The following is a 27,057-nucleotide window of genomic DNA, read 5'->3' on the forward strand; positions in this document are numbered from 1 at the left end:
CAAACAATAAGACCTCCGTAATCTGCACAACAAGGTTCTGGACTAAAATTAGCTGCAGATTAGCACAATGGAAGAGGTGCCAGGACCTGCTGTAGAGAAGCTGCAGATCTTTGAGCCAGGAGGATCCAGATTCAAGCTGAAGACTCGCCATGCTCCTCTGGACAAATACTTTGAGGCTCTGGTCACAGGAAACCTCAAGAAGCTCAAAGCTCTGGTCGATCAGTATTATGAAGATGTCAATGTGGTCTTTGAGATCAGTAAAAATGAGCTGGAATGGCAGGTGAAAAAGAAAGCTGCTTATGGACTGTCAGGTACTCTAGATTTCAAGGACCACTTTCAAACTTAAACAGGTATTATTTACTAATCCAAATTAAGGCAAGTGGTGCTTTTAAAAAAGTGTTCTCTTATTTGTGGCTATCCAGTTGCTCCCAAAGTCTGTGTGCAGGGTTGGTTCCTTCCCTCCCTCCCTCCCTCCGTCCCTCCCAGCAGCTCTTTCACGTGGGTCAGCAAGGGTCTTTGGCTAGTATCGTAGAGCACTGTCAGCAGTGAACAGGCTTGTGGGCTTGCTATCACCATATGTTTCTAGACCTGGACAGGCTAATGGAAACTGAGCGAGGTGGCAATGGCGATGTGCTAATCTGGTCTAAGGAGCAGGACTGACCCTCTTTGAAAAGGATCCAAATGTGTCCAGCTTGTTAGCATCATAGAAAGTCTCAGCAAGGAGTTCAGGGTTCTTGGGTTGGGATTCCCACTGAGCCACAGAGCAAGTGAAAGGGGTTGAGCAGTCCCTCACTTTCCTCCTCCTCAGGTTCGTGCTTACCTTCCAGTCCCCCAGCCGTGCTCCAAGGGAATCCTCCTTGGTCTGATCACCTCAGGCTCATCAGTGCTGTCTCCCAGGTGAGCCCCCCCCCCTTCCCTGCCCCCGGCCACATTTCCTGTTTTCTCTCCAGCTCATTCATGGCTGCCATACCTTTTGAAGGTAGGGAGCACACCTCCCTCACCTGGCAATGGAGCCAGTGCTTCTCTCATATCACCGTGGGCAGGATTGCATCTCTGTAGTCATGCTGAGCAGCTCCTGCTGCATCCCCTCAGTCCACTGCAGTCCTCCCAGGCCTCTGCTCCCATCTCTCCCCACATGGTGAAAGGAGAGGTCTGTGTGACACAGTCTGGTGCAAAAGCTCTGCACATCGCCCTGCTGTAGGGACCGTTTGGTGATGGTGGGGGCTGCCTGCAGGGGTGGTGGAAGAGGAGCAGGACTGTTTCCCAGTATAGGCAGAGCTGCCACTCTTCCTCCCCTCCTGCACATCTTCTCTTTTTACCCTTTCTGCCTGCTGTTCTGTGTGGGGTGCTCACAGGTAAAGGTGCTGCTGAATGTTCTCTGTGAACCTTTGTCATGCAGTCTCATCCAGCATCCTTGCTGCTGATCTCTCCCTGCCTGCCTTGTGTATAATGCAAGGAGCAGAAAAGAATGAACCTTCTTGCCTCCTGCTAAGGCCATCTCGGTCTTATGTTTGTTTGCTCAGTGGGTCAGGCAGAGTCTTGGAGTCCCTGTATTTGCTTGAACAGCTGCAGAAGCAGGTCTCCAGCTCTGCTATGTGATAGCAATGTAGAAAATATAAATATCCTGTTAGCCAGGCAGAATGAAATAGTGTTGCTAATTTATTTGATTGGCTGGCATGGTTTAGCAAGTAATGGAAAAACTTCTTGATAGATGGTGGGATTACCAAATATAGAAATCTCTACACAAAGCTTTTTATCTGGTCTGTTTGTATATCATGATTCATCCTGGGCTGAGCCAAAAGAGGCAACTTCTTTCCTCCAAATTCTTGATCAGTATTGAAAGATATCCATCAGAAGTTTTCAGTTTTTAACGCTGACCCTAGTTGGCAAGGATTGCCCACATGATTTATACAGGAAGCTTTGCCCTCACTCTAAATAGGCTTCACCTGCCCTTAGTGATATCAGAATATAGTTCAGCCATGAAAGGGGTAAAATTAAGGGGTTTAGAGGGAACCCCACAAAATAATTGCTTTAAAAGTGAAAAGTAAACCTGTAGAACCAAAAATGAAAAAAGGGGGGAAACAGAAAAGAATAAGATTTGCACAAAAGATCTCTCCCTGCAGTGGGAAAGGACCCCATTGTGTGCTAGCAGCATTTTGACCAGGGCCCCAGGATAAACATTTTTAGTGTTATCTCTTCAAAAGCAATGTAAGCCTTGTTAGCTCATTGTCTAGTGGTTGGGTGACCAGTATGTTGCACATGCTTGGACTTCAATAGGCTGCATATTTGCTTTAAATGCAGCGGAGCAATTAGCACAAAGTCTTTTCAAAAGTTTCTCAGCAAAGTTTCTATAGCTTGTTACCGGCATAATATCGATTTGTTCCTTCATGACAAGAAGGCACCTCTGTGTGCCATGTGAAATCCAGGCCACTGATGTGTATTCACTGGGGACTTCTTCTTTTTATTGTTGCTTGCTTTTTATATCCACCCTGACTCGTATTGGCTAACCCCCAGCCCCGCATGTTGTCGGAGAGGGGAGAGTGTACAGTGTCACTGTCATATCCAGCAAGAGCACTTGGCACCTTTTGCAGAACGAAGGAAAGTATTGAAATGGTTGACTGTGAGGTGCCAGTGATCCTTTTCAATAGCAAGATCCATTTCCCTTGGCTGAAGTTTCCCCCAGTCCCTTTTCCACACATTGTCAGGAGAACCAGGAGATATTGCTGTCTTTTTCACTCATGTACCTTCCAGTTGCGTAACAGTTTCATTTTCTGTGCTGCTTAAAAGGATTTCATGCTGATGTCCTGATGCCCTCTTCTCCCCACCCTCCCCCCCCCAAATCCACTATATATATAGTAGCCTCTAGCGCTACTAGAAGAAAAGTTATAAAGCAAAATGTGTGGGCATCCTTCTACATGAATTCTGTAAGATCAGCCAAACTGACTGCTCCTGTCTTTTCTGTCAGTGTTTTTAGCCAATGAATAATGTCAGAACTTTGATTCATGACTGCGTTATTTGAAGACCAGGCTACAGGAATCACTGTAGTCCCCAAAAGCAGCTGTTGTTCCCTCCACTTTAGTGCACTTCCCCTTCCTGCTTCTGTTTCATTTTCTAGTCCTTGGAATTGTTATAGTTCTAATCTAAAGACCCTAAATTTCCCCTTTGTTCTTTGTTTGTTCCTAACAAACCAAGATGCATCTTTCCTTTAGGATAAATGATTTATTTACACACACACACACACTCAAAAGGACAGCAAGCAGCACACCCTGCCCCCTCTCCAGCTGAATCCCTCTTAACTCCAACCTGCTGCTTTAAACCCTCATCTTTTATCCCCTGAGGGAGGGAGGGAGGGAGGGAGGAAGCCTTTTCCAGGTGCCCTTTCCACACCTAGCCCCTTTGATGAACTTCCTAATTGTTTACCCCTCCTTCCAGGGAAACAGAGTTAATTAGTGCCTAACTCATGTTGATTTCCTAGATTAAGGAGGGGGTCATAATTTAGCACGCTGGCCTGACTTAATTAGCTTTCACTATGCCAATAGCATAGTGGACACGGGTGGCGCTGTGGGTTAAATCACAGAGCCTAGGACTTGCTGATCAGAAGGTCGGTGGTTCAAATCCCCGCAACGGGGTGAGCTCCTGTTGTTCAGTCCCAGCTCCTGCCCACCTAGCAGTTCGAAAGCACGTCAAACTGCAAGTAGATAAATAGGTACCGCTCTGGCGGGAAGGTAAACGGCGTTTCCGTGCTCTGCTCTGGTTTGCCAGAAGTGGCTTAGTCATGCTGGCCACATGACCCGGAAGCTGTACGCCGGCTCCCTCGGCCAGTAAAGCGAGATGAGCTCCGCAACCCCAGAGTCGGTCATGACTGGACCTAATGGTCAGGGGTCCCTTTACCTTTACCTTATGCCAATAGCAGAGGCTTTTCAGTGGGGCCACCCCACCTTTTGCTACACCCTAATACACACTTGGGTCTGCCTACTGTAGAGATGAGCCTGGCTATTCCCCAGTTCTAACATCTCAGCCTTCATTCAGGGTGTCTTGCACCCACAGATTCATAACCATAACGAACATTAACATTCTCATACAAACACCTGCAATCCCTGTACACCTAGAGACATGGAAAAACCCTGTGACCCCAAATCTCAGCCCCAAGCCCATCCTTGCTTTTCCTTTCTGTTTCTCTTCTCCCGCCCACCATCCCTGTCTGCTCCAGGCCTGTGGTCTCTGGAATACAAGAGGGATCTGACCAACCCGCTCTGCATCTCGGCCATCCACGGACACACTGCCTGCCTTCGTCACCTGCTCTTCTGGCGAGCAGACCCAAACGCAGCTCCAGGAGGACGGAGCGCCCTGCATGAAGCCTGCCAGAGGGGCAACAGAGAATGTGCAGAGTTGCTACTGGAACACAAGGCTAATCCCAATCTTCTGAGTGATGATGGGCAAGCACCTTTGCACCTGTGCACCAGCCAGAACACCTTAGGGTAAGGAGCAAGATGTTTGGGCAAGAGTCTAGTCCTTCCACAGATTCATTCTGACAACTTTAGGCCTCAGAATTAGATTTAGGGATAGAAAGTGTGTTTATTTCTTGGCTCATAATTGTTTCACATTAGCAAAGTGGTATACAAGACTGAAACCATGAAATTCAATAAAAACAAAGATAAAAATCAGCGATCAGAAAACAACACAATAAATAGTTTGAAGTACACACCTGAAAATACTTTCCTAAACAAGTATTTCCTTCTGATCGGCAAGTCCTAGGCTCTGTGGTTTAACCCACAGCGCCACCTGCGTCCCGTGGGGGGGTGCTATTTTGCACCCAGGGCCGCTCCCCCTTGGCCCTCCCACACTATGCCACTGAGCGGGGAGGGGGATGGTCTTTTTTTCCATAGTTCTGGAAATTTATGGGGTCCTTTGCCAGCACCTTTACCTGAAGAAGGAAGCCCGTGAGCAGGGCAAATAATTTCTGAAGTGCCGCAACCCTCACACTGAGTCTTTGCCAGCTGTCACCTATCATTTTATTCTTTTACTTTATTTCATTAAATTTGTACACTGCTTGATTGTAACAAAAACCGTCAAGGCAGTTAACAAAAAGATAAAACCATAAAATCAGGGGGGGAAATACATTACATTAAAACATACAAGAAGTTAAAATGATAAAACATTAAAATTCTCAACAACGTTTCTAAGCCGTTGTGTAGGGCCATAGCTTCTGGCATGGTGCAGAAACCTCTGGCAGAAATGTTACACCACACTCAATGCAAACTGAAAGAATTGTGTCCCCACATAATCTTATAGTAGATGACACATGAGCAAGTATGACAACACAGATAGTTAATGCCCAGCTAAACATAGCTCTGAATGGGATTGGCACAGCCTATTGTGATCCCGGCCTGCTGTTGTCCACTTTCTTTGAATCCGAGACAGAAGAAAACAGCCTGCTCCAAAGAGAGTTAGGCTGAGCAGAATTTTTTTAAAAAATAAATAAATTCAGAGTTCTGGCCATTTTAAATTAGATTTTAAATGCCAAATTTATTTTAAATTACAAGAATTTATGATTAAAATACATGATTCGTGGCTGTTATGAGTTGCAGGTGGAGGGCTGCACCCTTCTAATTCCTGGGTCTGTTGTTGTTGTTTAGTCGTTTAGTCGTGTCCGACTCTTCGTGACCCCATGGACCAGAGCACGCCAGGCACTCCTGTCTTCCACTGCCTCCCGCAGTTTGGTCAAACTCATGCTGGTAACCTCGAAAACACTATCCAACCATCTCATCCTCTGTCGCCCCCTTCTCCTTGAGCACTCAGGGCTGATTTCCTTAAGAATGGATGTGTTTGATCTTCTTGCAGTCCATGGGACTCTCAAGAGTCTTCTCCAGCACCATAATTCAAAAGCATCAATTCTTCGGTGATCAGCCTTCTTTATGGTCCAGCTCTCACTTCCATACATCACTACTGAGAAAACCATGGCTTTAACTATACGGACCTTTGTTGTCAAGGTGACGTCTCTACTTCTCAAGATGCTATCTAGGCCTGTCATTGCCCTTCTCCCAAGAAGCAGGCGTCTTTTAATTTCGTGGCTGCTAGGGTTAAAATCTAAGCAAGTATTCAGATGACTGGACTAGCCAGGCTAGCTTACAGCTTCTGGGTGAGGTAATGGCCTAAGTAGGAGTCATTAAGGTAACAAAGGAAGTGCCCCATCCCTCAACTCGCTGGTAGTTTGAAAGACAAAGGCAGAGTTGAGAGTTGATTGTAGTGAGCCAGGAGCTGGAAGGTGGCAGGCTGGGCAGCTGAGAAACAGAGCTATGCCTGATTTCTGTTGCAATCCAAGGCTGTGGCTATGGGAGAAGCAAGTCCTTCTTGGGGTGACAGTGCTGTCTCAGGTTGCATATATGTGTAAATAAACCATACACCCCTCATTCCAAAGGAAACACAAACCCTGGAACCTCTGGAATCTCACACTGCTCATGTGCAGGAGACAAAATTATTTTGAAATGTGTGTGCTTATTTAAACTGAAGATTTAAAATTCCCTTTAGCTTGATTTTTAAGTGTCCGTTTGAGTTCACACACACACACACACCCCAGTGAAAATGCTTTTTAAAAAAACCCAGTCTCTGGGAGAACATAGGATGCCATGTTAAGTGTGGTCCTCCCCTTTCACCAGCCTGCCCCACTCACTTCCCTGACCCATTTAGGCAGCTCTGCTGCCGTATCTTTGCTGCTGGAATGGCACTGCTGGCATGATTCCCTCTACCTGTGAGCTGAGGGAATTCCGTCCATGCGTTTGCCATGCTTAGTGATGTTTCTCATGTTGTGTCGATGTAACATAAATTTCTCAAGCCTCTCAGTCGGTATTGCTCCAGTACAGGCTTGCACCCTCAAACAGGCTAAATATTTGCTAGTAAGTGTTGTAGGATTTGTGATATTAATGCATGAAAATTGCTGAGAAGTGGTATGCCGTGTACGTATGTATGTAAAGGTAAAGGTACCCCTGATTGTTAGGTCCAGTCGCGGACGACTCTGGGGTTGCAGCGCTCATCTCACTCTATAGGCCGAGGGAGCCGGTGTTTGTCCGCAGACAGCTTCCGGGTCATGTGGCCAGCATGACTAAGCCGCTTCTGGCGAACCAGAGCAGCACACGGAAACGCCGTTTACCTTCCCGCTGGAGTGGTACCTATTTATCTACTTGCATTTTGATGTGCTTTCAAACTGCTAGGTTGGCAGGAGCAGGGACCGAGCAACGGGAGCTCACTCCGTTATGGGGATTCGAACCGCCGACCTTCTGATTGGCAAGCCCTAGGCTCTGTGGTTTAGACCACAGTGCCACCTGTGTCCCTTGTATGTATGTATGTATGTATGTATGTATAAATAAATAAATAAATAAATAAATAAATAAATTAAAAGCTCACAGTTAAATGCACTATTAACTACCAGTAGGTATTATGACTTGTTGAAATTTCCCTTCCGCTGAGTGAAGTCAAGTAACCTACCACAATTCAACTAGAGATGTTTGCCTTGTTATGCTGCTGCTGGTCTACCATGTACCCCATACAACAGCACTAGCGCCAAAGAACTTCAGATCCAGATTTCTCAGTTATTTTGTATTCTTGAGTCTCTCTGAACAAACAAAAGGCGACTTAAGTCAGCTAGAGATTGGTTAGCAAACAGGACAAATTAAAATACTGTCCTAGAAATGGAATGAATTCGGGCAGCTAATTTCTAGCAGAAGAGCTGGCAAAAGGAAACAGTTGATTTGCATTCTCACCCGCCAAGGCATTTTGAGTTTAGATGCCAAGTTCCTTTTTAGAATGTAGTTGCATCCTGTATCTTAGAGGACATTTGAAGAAGTCTGGCACGGACTTCTTGCTTTTGAAAAGTGCAGGGTGGACAGAATCCTGCATTCTATCTATGTTACTGGAGTTTTCCGCATGTCCCTATGTCTGTCCAGCTGTGAAGGCATCTTTGTTGATTTACATCATATTTTATACAAATGCCAAGGGGCAGCGCTTGAACTGCCGCCCTATAAGCCACGCACATCACAGGTGCAATGTTGAAAGAACGGGGCCAGCCCTAAGCCCTTGAATATTATGGCTTTATAATGGAAATGCTGCCAGAGCCTTAACTACAGCAGCACAACTGGATGCCTCTACAATAACTAAGCCATCTACTTGGAAGGATCAAAAATTAACAGACATTTCAGATGGGATTCAACCACTGCTTCTCAATCGCAGAGAGTTGTGCTAAAGTTAGACAGCGAGGAGGTCAAGCTTTGGGTAACAAACATTTTCTCTTTGATTAGGGGAAACTACTTCTGCTGATTTTTTTCCCAGGTAACGGACTGAAGGTCATCCCTAATTTTTTACTGACAATAAAGAGCAGGTCATTGACCTACATAGGGAGCTATTTTATTTGGCTCCCTCTTTGTAACAATGGCCTGAACACCTATGTGTCAGGTTCTTCTGTGTTCCCATATTCACCATGGGGGCAGGACTTAAAACCTTTGAGCCTCTCAGTGACTGGGATAAAAAAAAACTATCTAGGCTTCCTTCCAACCATTTCAACTTTCACAATCTATGAGAATTCAACCAAAAAAAGGAAAAGAAAGATGTAGGAGCTTTAATCTAGAAGCTTTTTGAAGCCCCCCCCTTTTTTTTTTAAGTTCCAGCAAAGTTCATTTCTATCTTCTTCACTTTGGGAGCCATGCATGCCAACTTCGCCCTATTTAGTTGAGTTCCTCTCCTTGACCTTCTTTTTATAGTAGTGATAATTAACATGGTGGGGTAAGAGGAGTCTACAAATTCACTGCACTCCCTTTGCTAAAGCTGGGATGATTAAAAAAAGGAGAATCGTGCAGGCTTTTGTAGAAACTAGAATTGAGGAGGAGAAACCCTTCTTTGTTTCTATACTTTGGCCATGCCACAGGGTTAAAAATAAGATACAATACAAATACAGGGTCTCTGAGTCAGGGTTAAGTCCAAAAAGGGCACTCTCTAACAAAACACCGGGGAAGCTGTCACAGGCTTTAGAGCAGAAGTATAAAAGTCAGAAGGAAAATTAATAGCCCGTTGATTTCATTCAGGTGGTGGTAAATGCAAGTATTTTGAAATGAGTGTGGTATTCCATGTCAATCTGAGCAGGAATCTCATTTGCAGACGACAATTGTGCCCTATCCAGATAGCTGCCTTTTGAAAATTATGCTCTGGAACAGGCATAGGCAAACTCAGCCCTCCAGATGTTTTGGGACTACAACTCCCATCATCCCTAGCTAACAGGACCAGTGGTCGGGGATGATGGGAGTTGTAGTCCCCAAACATCTGGAGGGCCGAGTTTGCCTACGCCTGCCCTGGAACATAAATTAACTATAGGTCTGATGCTGTACTAAACCTGTTCTTATTTTAACTTGTCCATAGCCAGCCACCTGCCCTCCAAAAACTGTTTTGGTACAGAAATATATTCTCTTATATTTATCCTATTACAAAAACTGTAGGACCTCTTGAATGTGGAGAAAGGGGGGTGGCATATTTCTTGAATAAACAGTGCTGACACATGGCAGGAAATGTCTTGCTTGGATTGCTATAGAGTCTCAGTGTAGCTTGTGATGCTCGGCTCCTATGCCTGTTGAGTATAAGCAAGAAATGTTCAGTTTTTCCTATTTATTTATTTTCTAGCAGAAGCAGCAGCACAAAGTTAGATGCCCATCTGTTGAGATTCCTGCATTGCAGGAGGTTGGACTAGATGGCCCTCGGGGTCCCTTCCAACTCTATGAGTCTTTGGTTCAATGAATAGCTGTACTCTTCTTTTTACATCTATGGCTGAAATCAGAAGCACATTTAGCAGGAAAAAAGAGGTTCACTGAACTCAGTGAGACTTCCCGGAAAACATGCATAGGCTCAGGCTGCAAGTTTTATTTTAAATACACCCTAACCCCTCCTGGCCTTTCAACAGAGCAGGCTGAAATCCAGTTAGAGTGCAAATGCCACAATGGAGTATCTGTGTGCTAAGTTCTACGTAGTTATGCTGACCATAACTATGGTGCAGACAAAAGACATTGCCCAAATATCAGATAGTTTCCTCCCAAGAGATGATCAAGTGTTCAAATAACAATGTAAAGTCCAGCAAATGCTACATTTCTGCAGCATTCTTTTGTAATTCCTCCTTCAAATGGTTGTCTACTGCCTGAATGATGAAGTGGCATCATCAGGAGTCAGGTTTGGTTTTGTTGTAGTCTGCAGTCCATGGTTTGTCTTATCACAGGCAGCAGATGCAGCGACGGAGGAAGCCGCTTGGCACCTGTAACGGCGTGCCCAGGGGCGAGGCGAGGGCAAGGCAAGCCATCCACAGGGGCTGGGCACACCGTGGGGCCTCTGGAGTCTGCCTGCCTCCTCCCTCTCAGCTGCTCTACAGCTGGGGGGGGGAGGCAGCAGGCGAACCATTTGGGCACGGTGGAGCCTGCACATGCCCAAGCCACCGAGTCTCTCCCAAGAGAAACATGGAGCTTGGGCGTTCTGCAGGCCCCGCGGTGAGTGCTAACCAGCATTTTGTCACTCCTCTCAGTGGTGACACCCGGGGCAGCCCACACCCACTGCACCCCCCCTTCCTCCGCCCCTGAGCAGATGAAGTGATAAATCTATTTCTGAGTGACACCAGGCTTCACACAAGGATTCACAGGCCTCCATCTTCTTTGGGGGGGTGCATGGTTGTGAGCTTGGAGGGTTGAACAGGAGAGGGGGCTTTTGGGGTTGGCATCACTGCAATGTTTTAAGCATCAGTGATAGAGCTGGCCAGACACAGTTTCTGTTTGGGAAATTAGAGAGAGGAAGAGAGAGCACCATACAAATCTAGCAGATCAGGGAGAGGGCCGTGCTAGAACACTTTCCTCTGACATCTAGGCTTTGGTGTGTGGGAGTTTTTGGATTATTTAAATTTTTGTATGTGAGCCTTCTTTCTTACTGTATCTGACTTATTTAATAGTTGGTGGGCACTCAGACCATGTCTCAGTTTCTGAACATTTGGCAAGTCTCTCTCTGGAAAGAGCTCTGGATGTGACTGTCACACATGGGGACAAGGAGCCAGCAGTTGCCAGTCCTTGAGTGTGTGTACCTGAGGAGGCAGCCAGGAGTTATGGATACAGAGCACCATTAATTCACTCTGCCTAAATCCCACATGTATAGATGATATTTCCACTATGCTAGGCATGAAGGGGAAAGAATCCAGGATGGTCTGCCAGATCTCTTATATCCCAAACCTGTAAGTGTCTAGAAATAGCATATGCAGAGCAAACTTTCCGGTAAACAATGTCCTCCCCCGCTTGCTCCGTTCCCGGTTCTCCCTCTCCTGCTGGCCGTGTTAGTGCATTCCATCCACGTCTGTTTTCAAGGCTATTTTTAGCTTAATAAGGTTGGTTACTTAAGATAAAACGGGAGGTGCCCCTTGCTGTTCAGGAGGCACCCTGCAGAGCCTCCGGGGAGCTCACCATCCAAGGCGGTGCATTCGCCTCTAGGCTTCTTTTTTATCACCACCTCTCCGTTAATTACGTGGAACAGCAGAAAAAGGGGTTCAAGAGGTGAATGCAGGGCTGGACCCTTTAGGGCTGCTGTGTGACAGTGAGTGTCTGCCAGTGAGTGAAGGAGGAGGCCAGGAGGCACAGTCAGCTGTCTGGTAGGACCAAAGGGCACCGTGGTGTGTCCATACACTTCTCGAATAATATACTTCTGTAACAGGCAGACATGCCGCTTTCCTTTACCTCAGCAGCCAGAACTGAGGATATATACCATTGCAAATATTTTAAGTAGACACCTTTGGGAGAAAGTCTAGTCCCATAGCGTTTATAAAATGCAATTTGACATTTCCCATAAAGTGGAACGGAAGGGGAAGCTCTTAACAGAGAAACAAAGGATGAAAAACATCCCCCTTTGACCCCAAAAGTCAGGGTCTGCATGCACAGCCCTCCTCCACTCCAGCCCCAGACACTTGCAGTGCAATAACTACATTCAGTTCTGTCCTCATAAGTCGTCATTTGCTTTGATTTCACCAGCAACAATAGGTTATGCCATGTTCCTAAAACAATTGCCTACACAGAGGTGTGAACTTGCTAAACAACATAGCAGTCTTTGATTCCTTGGCAGTTTATCTTCTTGTTGCCATCTGCTGCTACCGATAAAGGCCTACCTGAAAAGATACTAATGCAAATATTCACATAGTTATTTTCTTTTGCAATATCAGTTTCATTGTAGCATTTTATTTTTTTTACCTAATGAAGAGCTTTGTGGAATTAAAAACTTTGCAAATTTTCCTGCATCAGATTATCTTAAAAGGTACCATGCAATCTCTTATATGCCTGTCATTAAGACTACACCCTAGTCAGTGTATGTGTAAATGATGCCCCTCCCTTTGCCAGTGTTCCTCGACTTTACAAAATCTTTGGGTTAGGTAAGAGGATTGAAAAGGCTCCTTGGAGGGGCTTTGTTTCCAGCTCTTCTTCCACCTGCTGGAAGATTTGACCTTGCTGTGTGACTGTGCCAACCATTTCATGAGTAGCAATGTCAACATCTCAAAGCAAAGCAACCGTCATTTTGATTCATTTAGACTAGCTTATCACATTAATTTACTTGCACTAAAAACATTGCTGTGGACTGTTTTATCTCTAAGCCTCTTCTGTTTGTCAGAAGGTATTTTAAGCAGTGAATGTAAAATAATATTGTGAAGACAGAAGGTGTCCCACATCATTGTTCAAAGCTTTGTCACATTCTACTGCCTTAATGCTTTGGAAGTGATTCAGATCTGTGCATGCTTGCTCAGAAATAAATTCCACTGGTAAGTAGAACTTCCTTCCAAGTAAATATGTTTAGGGATGAGGCACTCATAAAGGAGGGGACCCCATACTACAGAGAAATGGATGTGCACTGTGTATCCATCAGCCCAGCCCGAGGCTTCTACAAAAGGACTCCTAAACCCAGAACAGATTTTAGGCAAGTTCCATGTATGTATGTACATATGTATGTAAGCATTGATTGGTTGGTTGCACTAATATACCAAATTTTACCAAATGGTCCCAGGGCAGGTTGCAAAAATATAGTGTACTCATACTATCCGTCAACTCCAAGTACATGCATGGATCTCTGATTAATTTTTTTATTTCACCTGCAGAAAAGTTATGGGAGAAACTTGGGGTGGGGGGCTTTATCTGCTAGGGTCTGTCTGTCTGATGCCTGCATGAGCATGTGACTGGCAAGAGGGAGGTGGGAGACCATGGCACAAGAATGGGAATAGTTCTCACAAAGTGGCTCGCTGATTGCTGCTAGCTATGTGCTAGCTAACCCAATCCTTCAAGCAAATGGGGACTGCGTAAAGAAATCTCTACACATGTCATAGCCAGGGGGGCAGAGGAAGTCCCCCATAATCAAGTACAGTCGTACCTTAGTTTTCAAACAGCTTAGTTCTCGAACATTTTGACTCCTGAACGTCGCAAACCCAGAAGTGACTGTTTCAGTTTGAGAACTCTTTTTGGAAGCCAAACGTCCGATGGGACTTCCACAGCTTCCGATTGGCTGCAGGAGCTTCCTGCAGCTAATCAGAAGCCGCACTTTGGTTTCTCAACATTTTGGAAGTCGAATAGACTTCCGGAACAGATTCCGTTCGACTTCCAAGGTACGACTGTAAATAAATACAAATTCTTAACTAACTGACCCGCCAACTGTGTCACAGATAGCTGGGTTCTGCCGCCATAACAGAATTGGGGGGGGGGACATAAATCCTGGCTATGCCCATGTCTCTAACCCTTTCTGTTAATCCTAGAGCCAGGGCTTTCTCGGCTGCGGCTCCAATCTGGTGGAACGCTCTGTCACAAGAGACTAGGGCCCTGTGGGACCTGACATCTTTCCGCAGGGCCTGCAAGACAGAGCTGTTCCACCAGGCCTTTGGTCAGGGTGCAGCCTGACTCCCTCCTCTGGCAATCTGCACAGAATTTTGCTTAACGGTTGCCATCAATTTGATTTTAATTAATTTTTATAATGAAATGTTTTTAGAATGTTGGATTATTTGATTGTTGTTAGCCGCCCTGAGCCCGGCTTCGGCTGGGGAGGGGGGGATATAAATAAAAAAAATTATTATTATCATCCATTATCATCATTCATTTCTCTTCATATTTGTCAAAATAGAGAATGGATAGGTATTTACTATTGTATCAGCCATTGGCATTAGAGCTTTGCACCTGATGCAGGGTGTTGCCAGGAATTTTTTTTGGGGGGGCAGGTGTTTTCTTAGTTGGGGGCAGAACCTCAGTTAACTATGTATTTTTCTTGTTTTTTCTTGATGCCTCTCCCTGCCCCCCTTGGCTACGGCCATGACCTGATGTGATATGTTAATAAATTGAAGAGTTATTCCACCACAGCATGCCATAAAGAAATAATGAATAAACTCCCTGCATGTGGGTATTTGCCAAAAGAAGTGACTACTAAAATTTGATTCCAAATTTTTAAAGTGGTGTATGCACACACACCCACACCTCCCATTGTTGAGGACTCAGTTTAACACCATATTTGCATTTCTAGAAGATGAAAGCCCTATGCAGACATTCTGGAACTCTAGAAACTCTAGAACACTTGATGCCGGTTGGTGGGAGGAGCAATGCAGTGATGAATCACTGAAATGATTTCAGCTCAAGAACCTCTTGCACCCTGAACACATGAAGCTGCCTCCCCCCAAGTCAGACGGTTGGTCCACTTTGCCTAGCCATGTCCATAGCTGTCAAGTGTCCCTTATTTGAAGGGACAGTCCCTTATTCCAGCGCCATGTCCCGCTGCTGTCCCTTATTGATGGATGTCCCTTAAATGATGTCCCTTAAATTTCAAAGGAAGCAGCTCCTCTCCCTCCCTCCCTGCTGGCCAGGGAGGAGGGAGGCTCCAACTGTGTTGCTTGGCTGCGTTGCTCACCCAATAAGAAGTCTAAGAACGACTGGGGGGTGGAGCTTGCATGCCTTGTGTGTGGCTAGTTAATGCAAGCTGAGGGGTTTTTTGAACGCTGGACGCCATTTTGTTGCACGTGCTGCTGCAAACTTTGCAGTGCAAAGCCAGGTCGGGGAGCCATCTTAAGTTGAGGCTGCATAGGCCTTGTGCTGCATGTGATTCAGATTCTATTCAGTTGAACCTCTGGTTACAAAGTTGGTTGGACAGTGTTCTTGAAGCTACCAGCATGAGTTTGACCAGACTGCAGGAGGACAGGAAGACTGGAGTGCCTGGAACAGGTGAGGCTGCAGGTCCCTTATTTTCAAGGCTGCTGGTCCCTTATTTTTAAGGCTGCTGGTCCCTTATTTTCGAATCTGTAAGTTGACAGCTATGGCCATGTCTAATGTAACTGCCAAAGGCCCACCTTGGACAGAGGCCTTTCGTACTAGAGAACCTGGCCCTTCCGTGTTCAAGGCATGCGCCCTGCCAGTGATCTGTGGGCCCTTCCCATTCAGACAACACTTTCCTCAAAACTAGAGGCAAATGTGTCTTGTCAGTCCCAGTGCTGGTCGTGTGACTCTGCCGGCCTTTGCCTGCCAGTTCACTGCCATTATGAATCTACGAGGATTCCCTCCCCCTCAGTTGAAATAATTTGTGCTTCATTTGTAATGCTTCTTCGCACCTGTACATGTTTCACAGCCGCTCAGGTCATGTACTGTTCAGTTACAGGACATTTATTTATCCAGTAACAATGAGAAAGTACAGAGCTGCTCTGATTCCTTGATCACACACGTGGAGGGTCAGGGGACAGAGTCGCTTTGTGGCTTTGTGTTCTTGGTGTCGTAAGTTGTTTGGGCTAAAATTAACACATGGGTAAAGAGCTTTGCCATTCAGGATTGCCTTTGTTTGAAGAGAAGGCTAAACACATAGATCCCTCACCCCCAAATCAAAGATGAACAAAGTAGTCTACATAGCACTCTGGGGAGGTGTCTATGTATTGTTTTTGCAACATCTTAATATGCAGAAGTGTTTTTTGACATTTTCAGGCACAGCGTGCCCTGCTGATATTACGGTATTTATTTCACATTCATATACTGCTTGATGGTAGTAAAACCTCCAAGCAGTTTACAAAAAAAGAACCTTAAAAAATTCACATTAAAGCAGGTAAAAACAGGTAAAAGATAACTAAAATCCACTGTAAGCAAAAAGAGATTCAAATGCATGTCAGCATTCTGCATAGGATTGTTTGTATTTTATATGGCTTTAAATTGTTTTTAATGTTGTAAGCCACCATGGGAAAATAATGCATTTTAAATGGTAGCTCATAATTTTTTTAAAAAATAAAAATCCTGTTTTGTAGGTGTGCTAAAGCTTTGGTGACTTTTGGTGCCCTGGTAAACCAGCCAAGTGAAGAATCCCAAGAAACACCTCTTCACGTAGCAGCTAAGCATGGTCTTCCCGACCACACGCTCCTGTACCTGAGGTGTGGTGCTCTTGTGGACCAGAAGAACAGCCAGGAGGAGACACCACTCAGTGTGGCTTGCAGAGAAGCAAAGAACAGGGAGAGCCGGGAGAGCTACTTGCAAGTATGTCAGCTGCTGCTGGAATATGGAGCAGAAGTAAACACTGTGGATGAAGAAGTGAAGACTCCGCTTCATAAAGCCTGCGGGAATGCTCATCACAGCTTGGTTGAGCTCCTGCTGCAGAGGAAAGCCGATGTCAATGCCATCGATTACAATGGGGCATATCCAATGTCCTGTGTCCTGCAAACTGCAGCTTTCAAGGAAGAGCAGAGGCCCCATCTCACAGTACAGACCCTGATAAACCATGGCTCTCAAAAACTGTGGCCCACAGCTTTCGTCAAGGTAAGGAACTGTCTTTGTGTTTATTGATGCCTTTGCTTCAGCTTCGAAATTCTGCATCTCCCCTTCAGGAAGCAGAGCTTGTAGAAGACCCATCTGCAGCCATTCCAGGATGACACCCTTCGTTGGTCTGCTGACTAGATGCAGGCTCTTTTACACACACTCAGCAGCTGGGGAGTTATTCTCACAATATCGGGGAGGGAACGTAAAAACTGCAGTTGAGCCATCAGAGCCTTTTCCAGCCAACAGGCAGCTTTCCTCTGTGCAGGATGCTGACAGGGAAAGACCTGTGCAACCAGACCCACCTTTGCAAGAATTGCCAGGCATGGTCATTCAAAGGGAATTGGAGACGTTTTTGGTGCAGAACTGTTATAATCATCAGTGTTTATCATCAAAAGTGCTTTCCTGGTTTCAAAAGTTATCACAGGAGGATTCCGCCATTTTGAGTAGAATATCAGTTAGCTTGTTTTTCATATATTTGAAATGAAACTTGCTTATACCATAAAAACTAGGTGAAAGAAACCAAGTTGAACCATTTCAAACAGGTTCCAAAAAGTAGTAAGTTTAATCTACCAAACTTTCACTAATTGGCATCACGTCAGTCTTGAGAATTTGCATCTTGCTCTTCTAATGGGCACAGCGCTGGATGCTCACATTCTCAATCCCTAACCAGTGTTTCTAAGTTAAAAATGAGTGAATTAACTCTTCAAGGCCATGACTCCAGCCCCTTCAAGGGCTGTCATAATAACTCTTTTAATGATTTGGGAATCTCTGATTCAAAGGAGGTCAGCCCAGCTTGTTAAAGTCTATACAGGTAATGTAGGAACTGTGAAGCATCTGTAGATTTGCCCTGCTTTGTAAGAACTATTTAAATAATTTAAACAACCCTATTTGATTGAAATGTGTGCAGTTCACATCTTGAGCAAAATTAACAATTTCCTTATTTCCCTCTACAAAAATACAAAAAACACCCAAACTCTCCATAACTCAAATTTCAGGTTGAGAATAAGGATGGCATAAACTGGGCTTTTTAGTGACTTGCAAAATAATCTATCGTAGTTTGACCATGGGAGCAGCTACTTCACATGGAGGACAGGCCACATACTGGGAGTCAATGTACAAATACCATTGACCTGCAGCAGTCACAGTGCTTAACCCATACCTTTCCCTCTCCCTCCCTCCCTCTCCCCCTCTCTCTCTCTGTATTTACCCCGATGATTTTTCCTCCACTAGGTGCTGAAATCTTGTGCTTCTGTGCCAGAGATTATTGAAATCCTTTATAATTCTTACCCTCATCTTCCCATCTCTGAAAAATGGCTGGAAGTCATCCCAAATGAAGAATTTCAGGTAACAGCTAGACGAATTGTGTTGCTTATATTTGTTTATCTAATCCGGGTTTGAATTTGCAACTTTAGCAAATGGAGTAAAGCATAATCAGATTAACATGTGTCACGCTACAGCCATAAAACTTCTTTTTTAATAAAGTTTATTATTATTATTTCATTTTATAATGTATATAAAACAGAGAGAACCAATTATAACAATAGACAAAAGTCAAAATATGGGGGGAATGCTATAAAATAGGCACACAGAATAATTATAGTTGCATATACTGTAGGTTAAAATAACAACGCCCAAGTAAAGGCTTATCAACATTATCAGATCATAAAGTATAGTTTCAGATTTTCCAGGCTTGTGATGAGCATTGCCTTGAACAAGCTTCCTCAAACTCGGTCCTCCAGATGTTTTGAGACTACAATTCCCAGCATTCCTTACCACTGGTCCTGCTAGCTAGGGATCATGGGAGTTGTAGGCCAAAAACATCTGGAGGGTCGAGTTTGAGGAATGATGGTCCTGCTGCATATGCCATAAAAGAAACTTTCTATTTTGGAGATTCTATTTCTGTCAAAATCTTAAATTAAGTGTAACTTTCTCCATTATACTTATATTGCAGAGTGAGTAGTACTGTACCAAGCATCCAGTGTCAGATTCTGGGCTGTTTTCCATTGAGTTGCAATAACTATTTGTGTTGCCAAAATAAGACCAATTCTTTTGTGCTGTTTTGTCTAGGATGTGTGCAATGTTGTTAATTGTTATTTATTCGTTTATTTATATGGTTTATGTACCGCCATTTAGCAGTGCTGCCAGGGCAGTTTACAAAAACATGGCAAAACAGAAAAATACACATGGAATATAATAAAGTACAACATATTGAAATAATAATACATTAAGAAGTCTGGCGGAAATGTAAAAACAAAAATGCCAGGTGCCCCACATATAGTAATGTTGGTAACAAGTTAGCTTCTCTATGGACAGAACTCCATAACTGGAGACTCTTGTTTTGAACTCTATGGAAAGAACAAGCAAGCCAGATACCTTTTTAAAAGTGCCGTGCCAGGGGCTGCGCCCTGCCTGGAAGCCATAGTGCCAGCTGTCTGGTTCCATCCCAGTTCAAGTGGAGTCTCTCTCTTTTGAACAGGCCTGGCTTCTCCCAAAATGTTCCCCAGTACCTAACAAATCCAGATCCCTCTTCCCAACACCACCATTGACACATACCTGTACCTGTCTAGATGGCCCTACACGTGGAACAGGTGGCATTTGGACTGGCGAGAGCCAGTGTGGTGTAGTGGTTAGTGTGCTGGCCCCAGGAGATCAGGGTTCAAATCTCCACTCAGCCATGAAGCTCACTGGGTGACCTTGGGCCAGGCACTACCTTGCAGCCTTTCCTACCTCACAGGGTTGCTGTGAAGGTAAAACGAGAGCAGAGCACCCTGCCTACCGCCTTGAGCTCCCTGGAGAAAAAGGTGAATTGAAGAAATAAAGACAGTAAAGAAAATCTCAGAAAACAGCTGCTTTGTAGGGCCTGCCTTTCAGCATCTTATCAAGCAACGTAGAGTTCACTTCCAGGAGCTCCCAGCTCCTGAAGCCACTGGTGCCAGCATGCACCCCTGACTCCTCCCCAGAACTATCTACCAGCCCATCTAGACCCCTGGATGGTTAAGTCCACTCAAATTTGACTCATCTCTACTTTCCGGCCAAGGGAGCCAGCATTTGTCCACAGACAGCTTTCCCAGGTCATGTGGCCAGCAGAACTAAACTGCTTCTAGAGCACAGAACACCATAACAAGTGCCAGAGCACACTTTTGAACTGCTAGGTTGGCAGGAGCTGGGACAGAGCAACGGGAGCTCACCCCATCACGTGGATTCGAACTACCAATCTTCCAATCAGCACGCCCAGGAGGTTCAGTTGTTTAGACCACAGCACCACCCACGTCCCTTATGATGAGCATCATCACCCTGCAATCTGCCCGCCCATCACACACCCAGCTCTTCTTGGTCCTAATGATCAAATCACCCAATACTAGGATCCCTCCAGCCCCTGGTAGAAGCATCCATAGCCCAAGAGGATCACTGCTCATCCCCCAAGGAATGGGTCCCTTCTAAGCAGCTTAAAGGCATTGCACAGTTGTCTTCTCCTCCGGATTAATCTTTCCTGCTCGAGGACTTAACCGTCCAGGGGTCCTTTACCTTTACCTTTTACGTGTATGGAAGAAGAAGAGAAAGTTGCTGGTCTCCTTTTGGCTCCTCTCACTCACATTTTTAATCTGCTTATGGAGCTCTCTGGTTTTCTGAAACTTTCCACTCTTGTGTTCAAAGGCTGTAATCCTAAATACACTTATCACAGGGACTTACTGTCGGAATCAAGCCAAAAGTCAGAGGAATTGGCCACCCTCCAGGTGCCCGGCTTGCATTCCTTGTTGACCTCCCTGTCTGCGACTCCCGGCAAAATCAGGCGAGATCTCGATCGGCGATCCTCCTCAATGTGAGAAGAACACACCACTCCTCCCCTACCATCCCCAGGGAGGGGAGAGAGACAGACAGAAATGTATTTACATGCCTTTATTCCTGTCTTTCCAGCAGTACAGAGAAACGTGACTGCTCTCTCTTAACACCAACAGCAGAGAGAGAATAACTCCTCCCATGTACTTCCAGTACAGATCATATGACACTCTGAGCTAACATCCGGTGCTCAGTACACTGAATAGACTGTCCTTTGTTCCCACGGTACAGTCCCAAAACATCAACATCCTGTTTGGCTTTCCAGCCATCTGGAGCACTCTGCTGCATTGCTCCTTTTTCGTAACACTTACATCCAGTCTGAATAAGCATGCATTGCCGCCAGAGCATTTTACCTTGTGGTACCTATATTTTCTTTTTGCTCTACAATCCCATCTGAGAATGCTTTCCCACCACCACCCTGACCCAATTTCCTCCCAAATTTTCCTTTTAGGTGCTCTAATCTCATCCAAGGCCAAGAGAATTTCCTCTAAGCTGAACATTGATTAGGAGTTTGGGGGTAGATTTCATAATCCACTGTGTAAGAGTAGAGCTTTGTAAATAGCACCTGAACCTTTAATTATCTAATTATTTTGGGATGGTCTCCTCCAGGGCATTACAAAGAAAGCTTTCCTGAGCTGTCAGTGCTTTAGCAAGTGAGTGGGGAGTAAAACAATGTATTGTTTCACTCTCTTCAAAATACAGAGTACAGGATGACTCAGGGCAGCCTTGGCAGCATCAGATTTCCTTAGAGGAAGGACCATGTGCTGAAGATTTATTTTTTATTTTTTTATAATATTTTTATTCAAGAATTTTTCCATATAAACATAACATACATAAACATACAAAAACAAAAACAAAAACAAAAACAAAAACAAAACAAAAAAACATGTACCATTTCATATCCTAATTTCTTATACCTTCCTTCCCCGACTTCCTCATGCCTCCCTTTTCTGTATTCCAAATTCTTATCAATTACTCAGCAAATCTTCCCTTATTTTAATTTAAGTTTAAGCTAACCTTCCTTATTCTCCTTGTCTTAACCATTACTAATAGTAACCATTTACTTTCAATCCATCATCATTCTAACTTTCATTAACTTTATGATATTTCTTTAAATAGTCCTTGAATTTTTTCCATTCTTCTTGCGCTGTTTCTCTTCCCTGGTTTCGGATTCTGCTCGTCATTTCTGCCAAACCCATGTAGTCTATCACCTTCATCTGCCATTCTTCCAGTGTGGGTAGATCTTGCGTCTTCCAGTACTTCGCAATGAGTATTCTAGCTGCTGTTATAGCATACATAAAAAAAGTTGTATCTGTCTTTAACACCCCTTGGCCGACAATACCTAAGAGAAAGGCCTCTGGTTTCTTGGTGAAAGTATATTTAAATACCTTTTTAAGTTCATTATAGATCATTTCCCAGAATGCCTTAATCTTCGGGCACGTCCACCAAAGGTGAAAAAATGTACCTTCCTTTTCTTTACATTTCCAACATTTATTGTCAGGCAAATGGTAAATCTTTGCAAGCTTGACTGGGGTTATGTACCACCTATAGATCATTTTCATAATATTTTCTCTTAAGGCATTACATGCCGTAAATTTCATCCCGGTGGTCCACAACTTTTCCCAATCAGCAAACAAAATATTATGACCAATGTCCTGAGCCCATGTAATCATAGCTGATTTAACCGTTTCATCTTCTGTATTCCATTTCAGCAGCAAATTATACATTTTTGACAAATTCTTAGTACTGGGTTCTAACAGTTCTGTCTCCAATTTTGATTTTTCCACCTGAAAGCCAATTTTACTGTCCACTTTAAACGCTTCATTTATTTGATGATAGTGCAACCAATCTCTCACCTTCCCTTTTAATTTCTCAAAACTCTGCAATCTCAGTTTGTCCCCTTCCTTTTCCAAAATTTCCCAATATCTTGGCCACTTAGACTCCATGTTTAACTTTTTAACTGCCTTCGCTTCCATTGGCGACAGCCACCTTGGAGTTTTATTTTCCAGCAAATCTTTATATCTGACCCAAACATTTAATAATGCTTTTCTGACAATATGGTTTTTAAAACTTTTGTGTGCTTTAACCTTGTCATACCACAAGTATGCATGCCACCCAAAAATATTATTAAAACCTTCCAAATCCAAAATGTCTGTGTTTTCAAGAAGCAGCCATTCTTTCAGCCAGCAGAAAGCTGCCGCTTCATAGTACAGTTTAAAATCTGGCAGGGCAAACCCCCCTCTTTCCTTTGAGTCCGTTAATATCTTAAATTTAATTCTGGGCTTTTTGCCCTGCCAGACAAATTTAGATATGTCTTTTTGCCACTTCTTGAAACAGTCCATTTTATCCATTATTTGCAATGCTTGAAACAAAAACAACATTCTTGGCAATACATTCATCTTTATAACTGCAATTCGACCTAACAAGGAAAGCTTAAGATTTGACCAAATCTCCAAATCTTTTTTCACTTCTGTCCAAGTTTTTTCATAATTATCTTTAAATAAATTCACATTCCTAGCTGTCATGTTTATACCCAAATATTTCACTTTTTTAACCACAGTCAACCCCGTCTCATTCTGAAACCTTTCTTTTTCAATCTGTGTTAGATTTTTCTCCAATACCTTTGTTTTTGACTTATTCAGTTTAAATCCTGCCAATTGACCAAACTCTTGGATTATTTCCAAAACTCTTTTCGTACTAGCTTCTGGCTCTTGCAATGTAAGTACTAGGTCATCTGCAAATGCTCTCAGTTTGTATTGTTTAGCTCCGACCTGAATCCCTTTAACCAACTGGTCCCTCCTAATCCATGTGCTGAAGATTTATAGGCTGTGTGTGTGTGACAACCATCTATTCAATCAATCAATCAAATACCTTTATTGGCATCACAGTGTAAAATGTTTCAAGTAACTGGAATAATTAAAAAGACAAGGGTGAAGCTATCGAGGGTTATAAGGTCACACTATGGTTGTGTGCATTTGGATATTCTGCTACACCCTGTCTATTTCCCGAAAGGATAGTTGGTTGGGAACCCTGTCGGGTAAAATTATGGCTAAAAAGGAAGCTACTAAAGCAGTAATATTTTTGTCCTCATCCGCCAGGAGAAACCTTATTTGGCTTCTTTTCGGAGTTGTGGGCCGGAGGTCCAACATTTTGCTCAGCATCAGTTGGTGAGCTCTGCTATGTAAAGGGCAGTCTAAGAGAATGTGGTCCATTGAATCTAAATTAGCTAGTTACATGTTAAATGACTGAGCTGAGTTTTGGGTTTCAGAGAATGTGCAAAGTTCCTTCCAGGAGAGAGGGTCTGAGAGAGAGGTTCATTCTTAACCTTGTTGAATGATTCCAAGAGATGAAATACGAGGTGAAGCTTCACCCCTTTATGGAAATTCAGGATCAAGAGAAATGTACCCCGGGGTGTAGACAGATTGTTTGTCTCAGTGGTCTAGATGGCCAATCAGATATTTATTTAGTGACCTCTTCAATGATTTGTACTTACCGGTATATTACAAAAGTACTAGCCAGTTGAACCTGAGGATGTATAATAAAATTATAAAGCCCAGGATATACCTATAGGGTTCATAGGGGTGCAGTATCAAAGACCCTCCGGGGGGAACTGTTCAGAATATAGGCATTTGTAATACAGTCATACCTCAGGTTACAGCCGCTTCAGGTTGCGTTTTTCGGGTTATGTACCCGCCAAAACCCAGAAGTACAGGAACGAGTTTTGGCGGTTGTGCTTTGTGCATGCGCAGAAGCACCAAATTGCAACCCTGCGTGTGCGCAGATGTGCCGCTGTGGGTTGCGAACGCTGCGGGTTTCGAATGTGTATCCCACACGGATCACGTTCGCAACCCGAGCATCCACTGTATAGGTAAATATGCTGTTGTTCTGTCACAGGATTATGCTGATTTTGTTGCATAATTTATTAAACGTGTTGCACTGAGATTTATGTTTTTAATCGTTTTGAATATGATTGTTTTTATCTGCTGGTTGAGGGAGACTCATATAAGAAACTGTATCTAGAGAAAGTGATGGCCAAGTCATACAAATCACTGCTACTTTCACAAAAATGTGATGACTGCTGTATTTTTTTCATTCTTTCTCAAGATAATTATGCTGCTGGTCCTAATCATCAGTTGACAAATACCTCGTATTACTATTACTAACACTGGTTAAATCGTCTTTTTTTTTCTTGCCTCAGTAATGGACTGGATGAGAGCCAACAAACTGAAACTCAATGCAGATAAGATGAAGGCCCTGTTAGTGGGGGGTTCCCTGTTAGCGGAAGGCTGGGAGGACTGCACTCCCTCTGAAGGAGCAGGCACATAGCACGGGGGTCCTCCTGGATCCTTTGCTGTCGCTTGAGGCTCAGGTGGCCTTGGTAGCACAGAGTGCCTTCCATCAGCTTGGGCTGCGCCCCTTTCTGGACAGGGACAGCCCGACTTCTGTCATCTATGCTCTGGTAACTTCTAGGTTAGATTACTGCAATGCAGTATATATGAGGCTGCCTCTGGAGATGGTTCAGAAACTTCAGCTGGTGCAGAATTCGATGACCAGGTTGCTCACAGAAGCAAGACGGTTTGAGCATATTACACTGATCCTGGCCCAACTGCACTGGCTGCCAATTATTTTCCAGGCCCAATTCAAAGTGCTGGTTTTGACCTATAAAGCCTTTAACAGCTCAGGACCACAATACCTCAAGAACCACCTCTCCCCATATAATTTGTTCTGGACTCCGTTCATCATCTGAGGCCCTTCTTCATGTGCCTCCTCCTCAAGAGATCTGGAGGGTGGCAACACAAGAATTGGTCTTCTCTGCAGTGGCTCCCCATGTGGAATGCTCGCCCCAGAGAAGTTCGCCTGGTGCCTTCATTACAGTGGTACCTCAGGTTACATACGCCTCAGGTTACAGACTCCGCTAACCCAGAAATAGTGCTACAGGTTAAGAACTTTGCTTCAGGATGAGAACAAAAATCATGCTTCAGCGGCGTGGCGGCAGCAGGAGGCCCCATTAGCTAAAATGGTGCTTCAGGTTAAGAGCAGTTTCAGGTTAAGAACAGACCTCCAGAACGAATTAAGTTCTTAACCCAAGGTACCACTGTATATACTTTTAGACACCAGGGGAAAATGTTTATCTTCAACCAAGCCTTTGGCTGATTAATATTTTATGGCCTTTTAAATGTGTTTGTGGGAGGGGGGTTACTGGTTTGTCTTTGTTTTGTTTTATTATGAATTTTGCCTTCTCGTTTTGAATTTTTATGGTGTGAACCACCCTGTGATCTTTGGATGCAGAGCAGTATAAAGGTAAAGGGTAAAGGGACCCCTGATCATTAGGTCCAGTCGTGGCCGACTCTGGGGTTGCGGCGCTCATCTCGCTTTATTGGCCGAGGGAGCCGGCGTACAGCTTCCGGGTCATGTGGCCAGCAGGACTAAGCGGCTTCTGGCGAACCAGAGCAGCACACGGAAACGCCGTTTACCTTCCTACTTGCACTTTGACGTGCTTTCAAACTGCTAGGTTGGCAGGAGCAGGGACCGAGCAATGGGAGCTCACCCTGTCACGGGAATTCGAACCGCCAACCTTCTGATCGGCAAGTCCTAGGCTCTGTGATTTAACCCACAGCGCCATAAATAAATAAATAAATAAATTCCAGGTGGTCACACCTTGCAAACTGTTCTTTCTCTTTCAGAGGCATCTATCTTTCTATGAGTCCCTCCAGAATCAGATGTACAAGGTCCGGTGTCTGCAACATTTGTGCCGCTGTGCCATCAGGAGAAAATTTGGCAGTAGGTGCCATTTTCTCATCCCTTTACTGCCTGTTCCCAAACCACTACAAAATTATCTACTTTTAGAACCTGAGGGAGTCTTGCTTTGAATATCTTGTACCAAGCCACCAAATCTCACCATTATATCTTGGTCTTCATTGGCGTATGATAAATGAATTGCTTATGAATACAGCAAAGGTTTTACCGGTTTCCTAACAAATAAGTGCTTTCAGGGGTTTACATTAATAAAACCACAGATTATTACAATGACTTGAAGCTTTTATTTGTATACCATTTCTGCAAAATGTACTTTGGAAATCTTTTGATGCAGTTTTGTTTGTGGCCTCACAGATTTTAGCAATCTGTTAATACAATATAAATAGCACAAATAATACACAGTAACAAGAATAGAGGCTTTGGAACATTTAGGTAAATAAAATTTCATACTCAAATGCTGAACTCTAGTAAAATGTCATTTTGTTCAATAATGTTTTTATTTTCCCAAATAATAGTAATTGATGACTGAATTCCGAATTAACAAACCTCGGGTTACATACGCTTCAGGTTACATATGCTTCAGGTTACACACTCCGTTAACCCAGAAATAGTGCTTCAGGTTAAGAACTTTGCTTCAGGCTAAGAACAGAAATCGGGCTCTGGC

General features: G+C 44.1%; 1 protein-coding gene across 1 annotated transcript; it reads left to right on the forward strand.

The window, feature by feature from the left end:
- ASB18 (ankyrin repeat and SOCS box containing 18) lies at window positions 1-26,855 on the forward strand. The gene is made up of 5 exons (XM_053362814.1): window positions 1-311; window positions 4,211-4,478; window positions 16,295-16,799; window positions 18,030-18,143; window positions 26,321-26,855. Exons 1-5 carry the CDS (start codon window positions 68-70, stop codon window positions 26,504-26,506), a joined length of 1,317 nt encoding a protein of 438 aa, XP_053218789.1. The 5' UTR covers window positions 1-67; the 3' UTR covers window positions 26,507-26,855.
- Window positions 26,856-27,057: the final 202 nt, after the last annotated feature.

This window comes from Podarcis raffonei, chromosome 1 (assembly GCF_027172205.1).
Source record: "Podarcis raffonei isolate rPodRaf1 chromosome 1, rPodRaf1.pri, whole genome shotgun sequence".
Taxonomy (NCBI): Eukaryota; Metazoa; Chordata; class Lepidosauria; order Squamata; family Lacertidae; genus Podarcis; species Podarcis raffonei.

Excerpts from the sequence above, each read along its gene's own strand:
- ASB18 (XM_053362814.1), top strand. The coding sequence starts at position 68 with ATGGAAGAGGTGCCAGGACCTGCTGTAGAGAAGCTGCAGATCTTTGAG. Across the intron at positions 312-4,210 it reads AGCTGCTTATGGACTGTCAG|GCCTGTGGTCTCTGGAATAC; the intron begins GTACTCTAGATT and ends TGTCTGCTCCAG. Across the intron at positions 18,144-26,320 it reads TCCCAAATGAAGAATTTCAG|AGGCATCTATCTTTCTATGA; the intron begins GTAACAGCTAGA and ends TTTCTCTTTCAG.